General features: G+C 50.6%; 1 protein-coding gene across 1 annotated transcript; it reads right to left on the bottom strand.

Moving 5' to 3' along the window:
* Positions 1–565: 565 nt before the first annotated feature.
* On the bottom strand, positions 566–10,245 carry LOC310910212 (uncharacterized protein). The gene is made up of 3 exons (XM_083862660.1): positions 7,890–10,245; positions 1,199–1,798; positions 566–1,168 (listed from the first exon to the last, which is right to left on the bottom strand). The coding sequence occupies exons 2-3, from the start codon at positions 1,685–1,687 to the stop codon at positions 827–829; spliced, it is 831 nt and encodes a 276-aa protein (XP_083718786.1). The 5' UTR covers positions 1,688–1,798; positions 7,890–10,245; the 3' UTR covers positions 566–826.
* Between the last annotated feature and the right edge of the window lie 368 nt (positions 10,246–10,613).

Here is a 10,613-nt window from a genome sequence, read left to right on the forward strand (position 1 = left end):
CGCATGGCATGGCATAGCATGGCATGGCATGGCATGGCATGGCATGGCATCCCGTGGCTGCTCCTTGGCTTGAAGCCCTGTCCGTTGGACTCCACTGCTGTCCAGTCGGGACATTTGGGATCAGCAGCATCCAGACCCTTCCTGACCACTCCTGCCCCCTCCGACACACCTGGACCCCCGGGGCCGCCTTCCCCCCTCCCGACAGCCCCGTTCCTGCCCCGCCCCACCCGGGGCCAGGGACATCTTTGCTGTGACGCTCTCGGAGTCGCCAGCGGCGAATGCTGAGCCCCTGGGCCACCCTTGCAGTGCCAGCTGTGCCGGTGGCAGCCCAGCTTTGGGCACTTGGGATCAGGTTGCTCCAGGGAGCACAAGCCATGGGTGTGTCCCCTCCCTCCAGTCACATTCCCAGCTAGTAGCAGCAGCCAGAGGAGACCGGGAAGAATTAACGAAGCTGTTTATTGATATCAGACCACAGAGGGATGCAGGAACCAGGTACCAGGGGGATTTTGGGATCACAGCTGCGTGGGGCACGGTCTGTTCGGGGATTAGTGTGCTAGGAGGTGTGAGGGAGAAGGGAAAGCCATGCTCCAATATGCTCCCCACAGAACGTCCCTCCCACATGGCCCTTGGGAATGCCCCTGCTCCCTTCTCCTGCAGGAATAAAAGTGGGAGGGTGATCTGGTGGATATTTATTAAGAGGTGCCTCAAGGAATCCCTAAGCCACTGTCCTGGTGGGCTTCATCAGAGCAGAGGAAGGGATCAACAGGCTCAGACCGACGTGTCCCTGGTGGAATCATTGCTGCTGGCAGTGTTTTCTTCTGGCTCCCTAAAGACCATCTAGAGAGATTCCGACAGACCCCATGGAGCAGTTCCTCCAGTATCTCCCGACCAAGAAGTAGGTGAAGGGTTTGATGGTGCTGTTGATGCAGGCAAGCAGGAAAACAGCCTGGGAAGGCAGAATGGTGTAGCTGAGCTGCTGCAGGAAATTCCAGAGGCTGAGGGGGAAAATGAGGGGGAGAGAGAGGAAGATAACAATGTGAAGCCTTTTGAGCTTGCCCTTCTCTGAGCAACATGAGTCCTGAATGAAGAATACTCTGGAAATGAGCATGAAGGGAGCAAAGAGAAGGAGGTGGAGGGTGTACATGGAGATGAGAGGCACCTGGCAGTGCTGTTCATGAAACTGTCACAGGGAAGCCACTGTTGGATTGGGAGCAGTGACAGCAAAGAAGGCCCACAGCAGGGCACTCATCACCACACACGACAGGTGCTTGTAAAAGAAACAGCAGCACGAGCAGGACAAATTCAAGGCTACAGAGCCTGACCCTGTGATGTTCATGAACACTACATGGTGCAGCCCCATGCTGGAGCACAAGAGTGACAGCAGGAAAAGGAAGCCCAAGTATGCCAGGAGCACAATAGCAGAGCAGGACACATTCTCTACAATGAGGCTCAGTGTGGACAGGAGCATGAGGAGGAGAAATAGGAAGATGGCAATGGCCAGGCTGAAGATGAAGTCAGAGGTGAAGATGATGCTGAGGAGAGAGAGCACAGCCCCATTCCCAGCCAGCCCACAGAGGCAGACGAGCAGTGTCACACTGTGTATGGCCACATTGGTGACATCTGTCTCACGGAGATCATCTCCTTCAGTGATAGAGAGGGAAACTGGGGACACAGTGGTCACCTCCATGGATGGATGCTGGGCAGGCAGTGGGATGTGGCCCCTGGCTGTGGTCAGAGTGGATGGGGAGTCAGTGCTTGGAGAATCCCAGGATGGACCATGCGGTTCCTCTGCAGGTCCCTGCAGTGGGAAGGATTGAGTGGGGAGAAGTGAGATGTGCAGGTGCTTCCTGGCACCCCTTACTCCTTTGGGATCAATATCCTAAAGTAGCTTCTTCCAGGTGAGTAAAATGAAGAAGAAATTGCCCAGATCACCAGGAGCTCCCCACTCCTGTCCCACTGGCCACTCCCATGCCCTATCTAAGTGTTTTTTGCCAAGGCTCATTGTGGTCATGGGGCATTTGGAAGTGGTTTTACAACTTTGGCTCCCTTGGAGTTGCACAGCCTCAGGGTTACTGATCTTGATTATTTTTTTTTTTTTTAATATTTATATATATATTTAATTTTCTTTTCCCCTACAAATCAAGTAGTCTTCTTCCTGGTGTGAGAAATGACACTCCACTTCCTAAAGTTTTAAAACCAGGAAAAAAACAAGGTCCAGAGGCACGGCCAGATGCACCCCACCCACAACAGTAACAAGCCTTAAATACTCTTGGGAAGCCAACCCCACATCCATCCATATCCCACTCTTCCCACACAGCTCCTCCTTCATCCCACCTTCCCGGAGCTTGTGCACTCCTGCCTTCGGCTCCTTGCAGTGGTCCCAGATCAGCATTGCAGCTTTCAGCATTAACACAATACTCACATTAGAAACACTCCAAATCCTAACAAAGCTTCTTTTACCATTATAACACACATAATATTCGTTCAGCATTTGCAAAAGTCAATCACCATACCCACTGTTTATAACATTTGGGAATGGCTCCTCATTTCCCTCTAATTACAAACACTCCTTCCCAGGACAGTGTCCCGTTCTTCATCTTCCTTCCCTCACCTCACAGGTTTCCACCATTCCTCGTTTCTCTTCCCTGAGGGATCATTGTCCCTCCAGCAGCAGGGGGCTGCTGGTGGTGCTGGTGGCACTGGAATGCTGGCAGTGCTGGCAGTGCTGGTGAAGCACCTGGCTGCTTGTCAGAAACAACTCCCATTCTGGGAGGAGCTCCAGAATCCTTGCCAAAACCTGCCCTGGGCTCATGGGAGCAGCCCTGGGCCATGGACTCCCATTTCTCTCATTGCAGTGCAGGCTCCCACAGCCCAAGGGAAGGACAGCAATCAGTTGCTTGCAGCCAGGTTGTCAGCACTTAGAGCCCACCCGAATTACTGCCAATGCCTTTGATGATGCAATCACAGCTATTAGAGACCAGGGTGCTGTGAACCCCCTCCCAGCCCTTCACCAGAGCTCCTCTTCCTCAGTCCTGGGAGCACTTGTGGTTGTTTTTACCTGATCTCATACTTTTCCTTTCCCAGCAGGGACATCTTCCACTATGCCAGATTGCTCCAAACCCCATCTAACCTGGCCTTGGACACTTTCCAGGGATGGCGCAGCCACAGCCTCTCTGGTCAACCTGTGCCAGGGCCTCCCCACCCTCACAGGGAAGGATTTCTTCCCAATATTCCATCTGAACCCACCCTCTGACAGTGAGAAACCATTCCCCTACAGGGGGCAAATTGGCCACTGAATAACAGAACCAACATGATTCCAACAGAAGCCATTTATTGCTTACATAACATGGCAAATATTGATTCTTGGTCTACTGTCCACGTGGGCACACATCTCTGGGTTGGCTGAGCTGCTCCTTCATGAGGCTGAAGCATTGATTTAGAAGAATTAAAGACTTTAGTCAAAATAGATATTGCTGAGGTAATGTAGCTAAAACTTCCCTTTTTGTTAACAGAAGCCAGACTGAAGGAACTGATAAATCACGGAAGGAACTGATAAATCAGGGAAGCTGTCAAACTAGGCTTTTGCATACTGAATAATCAATAGACCCCATGAATACAATACAATCATAAATCAAACAGTCCTGAAAAAAACAGGATTTAGCTGTCACTAACACTAAAGGTTAAAAAGTCAAGGGAGGAAGACCCATCTTACTTCATCATTTTGGGACCCCACCCTATAAAAAAGAACACCGACCCATTTTAAAGAACAAACTACACATGCTTAATGGCTTTTTGGGCTAATTACCATACGAAGCGGGGAACGGGATGTACCAGAGTTATGAATATGCATTTGTGTTTTGGGTATTTGATACTCCTGTACATAAAAGACCCTGTGATCATCTGTAAATTGCACATGTGTATTTGCGACCTATCCCGCACGCTGCCCGGCATCATAATAAACATACACTTTCTAATTTTAAACTGTTAGGGAGTCTTTGTCTGTCATAGTTGGATATTGGTATTAGATCAATATCCATAGTTTTTTAATAATTCAAGTTAGGCACACATCATTATGGATATCCAATTGGTCAAGCATCCATCCTCGCGTTGTGCTTCCTCTGTCTAGGGTTTAGATATTTGCAGACATTTTCTCAGGCTCTCTTCATATTTGTGATCCTGTTGTTTTTTCAGTAACCTTGATGAATTCCTGAGAGCTCTAACAACAAAACTGCAGGTGGTTTGATAATATTACTCACAACCAGTTTGGCTTGTGCATCTGAATAGCCTGTTACACAGATACATTGCTACATTCCCCCTTGTCCTGTCACTCCATGCCCTTGTCCAAAGTCCCTCTCCACCTCTACTTGAGCCCTTTCAGTTCATGGATCCTGATGTGTTTGCCCTTAAAGGGATTGGCCTGGGGAGGGGATGTGACATTCCGTAGCTGGGGACACAACTGCATTGGCAGTGGGGAAGAGAGGTGACAGTTCTCGTCCCAGGGCTACCACATACTCCAGCTTCCAGCAGGAGCATCCCAGATCCCTGAGGCATGTCAGCCTGGCTAGGAATCATCTCACTTCAGTTTTCTAGGAATTCCCTGACATTCACTGTACACTGCTGTCTGACTCCCAAGGGAGTGTAGAAGATGTCTCAGATGAAACCGCTAAATTTCTAAGGGAATGTGAAGAGCAGGAAGATGAAGTCAGCAAAACCAGGTCAAAGATGCCAATGTTACGGACTTTCAGGCTGAGGAGGCAGAGGACAGCCCCATTCCCAAGCAGCCCACAGAGGCAGATGAGCAGTGTCACACTGTGTATGGCCATGTTGGTGACATCTATCTCACAGAGATTGTTATGAATAAAAATGGGCGGAGAAAATATTAATCTCCATAAACGCCTTTATTAATCAGCTCTTATTCCGTAGTCGCCGTGGAGGAGGAGGGCTTTATCAGCTCTGCTGCAGGCAATTCAACAGAGCTGGAGGACTGACCCTCGCTGGGAAGCAATCCCAGAGTCCTGACAGTTCTTTGTTTTCTCCTGTGGTCTCATCTCTGGTTTGGTCTTTTAACTTACGGCTAGTAAGCAAAACCGGAGAAATTAGCTCTTCTGATTCTCTAGGGTCCACACGGCTGAGCATTAGTTCTTATCCGTTTTAATTTTACTTGGTTTTTATTTGATAAGGGTTTTTTTATGTTAGATTTCATCCCGAGACGCTCTCGGAGTCCTTAATTTGAATGCGGGATTAGCCGGGGCGGGCGCTTGGAGCTCTTTGCAGCCGCGTGGTAGTTTTGCCGCAGCAATGGCGTTTCGGTCTCACGCTGCTTCACAGCGGCGGCAACGTTGTGGGGGTTTGGGCCGGGGCTTGTGCGGTGGGAGGTGGAATGTGGCACGTGGCAGGCGCGGGTTTCTTTCTTTTGAAACGGTGCAGCTGCGGCGGCCCGTACGGGGAGCATGGCAGCTGCGGGCAGACGGGGCGGCCGGGGCTCTTCTCCGCGCCGAACCAGGGGGGGCGCGGCCGGGGTTTCTCCACGCCGGACCGGCGGTGGCTGACTGCGGGCGGCTCCGTGGGCTGGACGGCCGGGGAGCATGGCAGCTGCGGGCGGCTCCGCAGACCCTGGGTTTTCCCCCCCGCCGGCTCCCAGCCGCGGACGGGGCTGGGGAGGGGCTTTTCCGCGGCGAACCGGGGTGGGGACGGGACGGCCGGCTCTCTCCTCTCTCTCTGTCGGTGGCAGAGCCGGCGGCTCCGCCGCAGCTCCCCCGCCCCGTCTCCGACCTGGGATGGGGGGGCGCGGCGCCCGAGAGTTTTTCTACGGGAACGGGCTCCCTGTTTTTAAGGTGGTCTGGGAGGAAAGGTGCCACGGATGTGGCTTTTAAACATTTTAAATTTCATTTTTATCAGAGATCGTCCCCGTCAGTGGGTGAGGCAGGAGATGGGGACACAGTGGTCATCTCCATGGATGGACACTGGGCAGGCAGTGGGATGTGGCCCCTGGCTGTGGTCAGAGTGGATGGGGAGTTAGTGCTTGGAGAATCCCGGGTTGGACCATGTGGCTCCTGTGCAGCTCCCTGCAGTGGGAAGGATTCAGTGGGGAGGAGTGAGAGGTGCAGGGGAGGAGGGTGGTGGAAATGGTGGGGTTGGAGAGGGAGGTGGGAGGGTTGGGATAATCATCAGAGGATGCAGAAGGAAAGGGCAGGGTAGAGGAGGGAGGAGCTGGGGAGGGCACTGCGGTCAGCGGGAGAGGGTGGCAGGAAGAGAGCAGCTGCTGGAGGAGAGGGAGGTGGGGGTAGGGAGGAGGGAAAACATTGCACTGACCTTTTCCAAGTGGAGCAGCAGCAGCAGGCAAAGGGGGTCTGTGCAGATCAGCGCCACTTCCTGGAACCTCGTGCTCCTTTGGGGTCCATATCCTAATGCAGCTTCTCTCATGTCAGTAACATGGAGAAAGTGCCCAGATCACCAAGAGCTCCCCACTCTCCTCCCTCTGGCTCCTCTCTGTGCTCTGTCCTGTTGCTCCATCCCAATAATCAGTGCAGTCACAGAGGAGTCAGAAACTTTGGCTCTGTCAGAATTTCACTTCCTCAGAGTCATTTATCTTGCATTTGTTTTTCTGCAGAGGCAGTGTCTTTTGTCAGAAGCTCCAAACGAAATATTTTGCAAATGGCTTATCATTTCCTCCTGATTAGAAACCTGCCTTCCCTGCAGAATGTCCCATTCTGCAACTCCTTTCACTCCCCTAACAGGTTTCTACCATTCCTTGTCTCTCTGCCCAGAGTGATCATGGTCCCTCCAGCAGCAGAGGGCTGCTGGTGGTGCTGGTGGCACTGGAATGCTGGCAGTGCTGATAAAGCAGCTAGCTGCTTGTCAGAAGTAACTCCCATTGTGAAGGGCTCTGGGGTCATTGCCAAAACCTGCCCAGGGCCCAACGAAGCACAGCTGAGCTGCTCCCTGTCCTGTCCTGTCCTGTCCTTTCCTCTCCTGTCCCCATCCCCATCCCATCCTGGCCCCATCTCTTCATGCCATGCTCACCCCATCCTATCACCCCACTCTGAGTGTGGCCTGCCAGGCTCTGCTCTCCTCTGGGTTTGCCGACATCCAGACTCCCTCCAACCTCCCTCCAAGACCCTCTCCTGACCCCTCCAAAATGCTCTGATACCCCAGAACCCACCCAAGGCTGATTTTTTCCCCCTGACAGCCCCTCTCCTCCCCCAATCCACATGGGACCCTGGCAGTGTCTCCTCTCTTCCTGGCCATAGAGTTCTAGGAGCCAGGAGGGAGGAAGAAAGCCCAGCTCCAATGTGCTCCTCAGGAGCACACAGGATGATAAATGTGCCTGGAGCCAGTGCAGAAACAAAGAAGGAGACCTGCAGTGGTTTTGGGGCAAGTTCTGTCACAAGAAGCAACAGCACAAAGCAAAAGTTCAAGGCAAGGTCACCTTTAGTATCACAGCACTCAGTGAATATGACCACCAGAGACCCCTCTGAATGATCCTTCAGGATCATAACAGGACTTCCAGTAGGAGGAGGACACATGGAAAATAGTTGCAGGAAAGGGATGTTGGTGTATTAGATAGAAACACATATTAATGTTTATGTGGGGGTACAATGGATAACCCCCTTGTGTAAAGTGTCACCACACAGAGAGATCAAGGAGAGATCCTTCTATATGTCCTCTGCAGGTAAAGAATTCCTGCTTCCTAATGCTTCCCATTGTGTTAGAAAGTTGATTTCAGCCGATTTCCATGTCAAGATCCAGAGGGGATGCAGAGGGCAGAGGAGGGGGGAGCTGGGGAGGGCACTGCGGTCACCGCAGTCACCAGGAGAGGGTGGCAGGAAGAGAGCAGCTGCTGGAGGAGAGGAAGGTGGGGTAGGGAGGAGGGAAAACATTGCACTGACCTGTTCCCAGTGGGGCAGCAGCAGGCAAAGGGGGTCTGGGCAGATCAGTGGAGCTTCCTGGTACCTTGTGCTCCTTTGGGATCACTATCCTAAAGCGGCTCTTTCCAGGCCTGTAACATGAAGGAGAAAGTGCCCAGATCACCAGGAGCTCCCCATTCCTGTCCTGCTGGCTCTCTCTGTGCCCTGTCCTGCTGTTGCTACCCAAGACTTGGTGGAGTTATCCGGAAGGAAGAAATTCCATGTTTGCCTGCATTAGAGTTTCATTTCCATTGGTTTGGTGGTTTTTTTGGGGTGTGGGGTTTTTTTTGTTTGTTTGTTTTCTGTTTGGTTGGTTTTTGTTTTCTTTTTTGTTTGTTTGTTTGTTTTTGTTTTTTGGTTTTTGGTGTTTTTTTTAACAACAAAGGAAGTTAGTTTATTCAAAACTGGTCTTGAATCATAGAATAGGTCCTCTTTTCACCCTGTTATATGTGTGTATTATAAAATTGGCTTTTCGCAAGATGTGTGCTATATGATTAATAACATAGTAAGGATATAGGATATAAGTTTATTTCTGCTATTGGTAAAATAAGATTAGATATAATGGGAGTAGTGATGTAAGTATGCTTAAACTGTCTGTTTGGTTGGGATAACATCCAGTGAACATGTAAAGAAGACTCTGCTACTGATACACCAACTATCAGCATCTACCACCTGCAGAAAGCACGGACCAAGGCCCAAACTGGAAGCGATAAAAAGGACACAGCCGCGAAACCCGCATGCTCTAAAAAGGCGGACCCAAGGAGGGGCCATGCAAAACAGTTCCTGGAATATGGAAACTAGTTTATGGAATTTTATGTATATTCATATATCGATATAACGGGAAGGGTATTTAACGAGTATCCCTGAGAAAGCAAGGTGTGGACTTGGCTGAATGCCAAGTCACCCGGCCGGCCGTTCTTGGTTTTTTTTCTCCTAATTGTCTTAATTATTTTATTAAACATATTCCTTAAAATTTTTACCAAAAAGTGAACCTTGTTTTTCACAACTCTGATTAGAAACATTTCTTCCCTGGACAATGTCCCGATCTCTGATCTCCTTCCCTCACCTGACAGATTTTTGCCATTTCTCATTTTTCTTTCATGAGGAGTCATTGTCCCCTCCAACAGCAGAGGGCTGCTGGTGGTGCTGGTGGCACTGGAATGCTGGCAGTGCTGGCAGTGCTGCTGAAGCATCCATGTGCTTTTTAGAAACAACTCCCTTTCTGGGATGAGGTCTGGGATCATTGCCAAAACCTGCCCTGGGCCCAAGGAAGCACAACTGAGCCAAGAATTCCCATTTCTTAATTCTAATGCAGGCTCCCACTGCCCAAGGGAAGGACAGGAAACAGTTGCTTTGTGTTGATTTGGCACAGACTGGCTTTTCGGTAGGGGTGGAGGCCACAGAAAGTGACTTCTATGAGAAGCTGCTGGAAGCCTCCACCATGTCTGACAGAGCCAATCTCTGATGGCTCTGAGGATGGACATGCTGCTGGCACAATTGGAGAGGTTGGTAAGGCCTTGGTGATGACACATCTCAGAAGAAAATCACAGCAGCCTGCACAGGGGCGGCTGGTGGAGAGAACATGGCGAGAGATTTCCCAACATGGAACCTGGACCAGATCAACCTCTCGGCACCGTGGAATTCTGGAAGACTCTTTGGACTGGTAGAATTTGTTGGCAATGGTACCCATGGGCAGCAGTTTTTCCTCTAGGCAGAGAAGAGAGGGAGGGTGACGACATGGAAGGGAAAACAACCTGGCAGCACCAAGGTCAATGGAAAAAAGAGGGGGAAGAAGTGCTCCAAACGTCCCAGCTGAGATTCCTCTGCCAGCTGTAGTGAGGACTATGATGGAAGAAACTGTCCTCCAGCAGTCCATGAAGTGCAGAGGGGATGCAGAAATCCACTTGCAGCCTGTGGGAGAAGTGCTGAAGCTGGAGTGGGTGCATGCCAGAGAAAGCTATGACCCAGTGGGAAACCTGAGTGCAGAGAGAGGGCTCCTGCTTCCAGAGAGAGAAAGAGGTCCCTTGCTTCCAAACTAGAGCAGCCTGTGTTTGGAGGACTGCACCATGTGGAAGAGTGACCCACGCCGTACCGATTCTGAGAAGACTGTTTGCCCATGGGAAGGACTCACATTGCAACAGTTTTGTCAGGAGTGCTGCTGGTGAGATTAGAGCCACACTGGAGAAGTCCATGGAGAACTGTCTGCTGTGGGAGAGCTCCCATGTCATGGCAGACAAAAAACTTCTCTCCCTGAGTGAACAGAAGAAAATCTCAAATAACGAACTGATCAAAGCCCCATGGCCTGTCTCCCTGCACTGTTGGTGGGAAGGAGGGAGGTGCTGGGCAGAAAGAAGGTGTTTTAAAGTTTTATTTTACTTCTCATTATCATCCTCCGACTCTGTTAATAATAAATTTACTTAATACCATTAAATGTGGAGCAGTTATTTTTTACTCCTAGGGTGTTTTTTCTCCCAGTCCTCATCTCAACTCACGAGCCCTTTGTTAATTCTTGTTTCCCTCTCCTGTCCTCAGCTGAGAGCAAGAGAAGGTGAGTGAAGGGCTTTGGTGGGTGCCTGGTGCTTGTCCAGTGTCAAACTATAACAAGCTTGCAGCCAGGTTATCAGCATTAGAGCCCATATTACTTACTACCAATACTCTTGATGATGCAATAAAAGCAATTGCAGACCAGATTTTGGGGTTCTGTTG

The sequence above is a fragment of the Zosterops lateralis genome, assembly GCF_965231275.1.
Source record: "Zosterops lateralis genome assembly, chromosome: 6".
Taxonomy (NCBI): domain Eukaryota; kingdom Metazoa; phylum Chordata; class Aves; order Passeriformes; family Zosteropidae; genus Zosterops; species Zosterops lateralis.

Excerpts from the sequence above, each read along its gene's own strand:
- LOC310910212 (XM_083862660.1), bottom strand. The coding sequence starts at position 1,687 with ATGGAGGTGACCACTGTGTCCCCAGTTTCCCTCTCTATCACTGAAGGA. Across the intron at positions 1,169-1,198 it reads TCACTGCTCCCAATCCAACA|CACTGCCAGGTGCCTCTCAT; the intron begins GTGGCTTCCCTG and ends TTTCATGAACAG.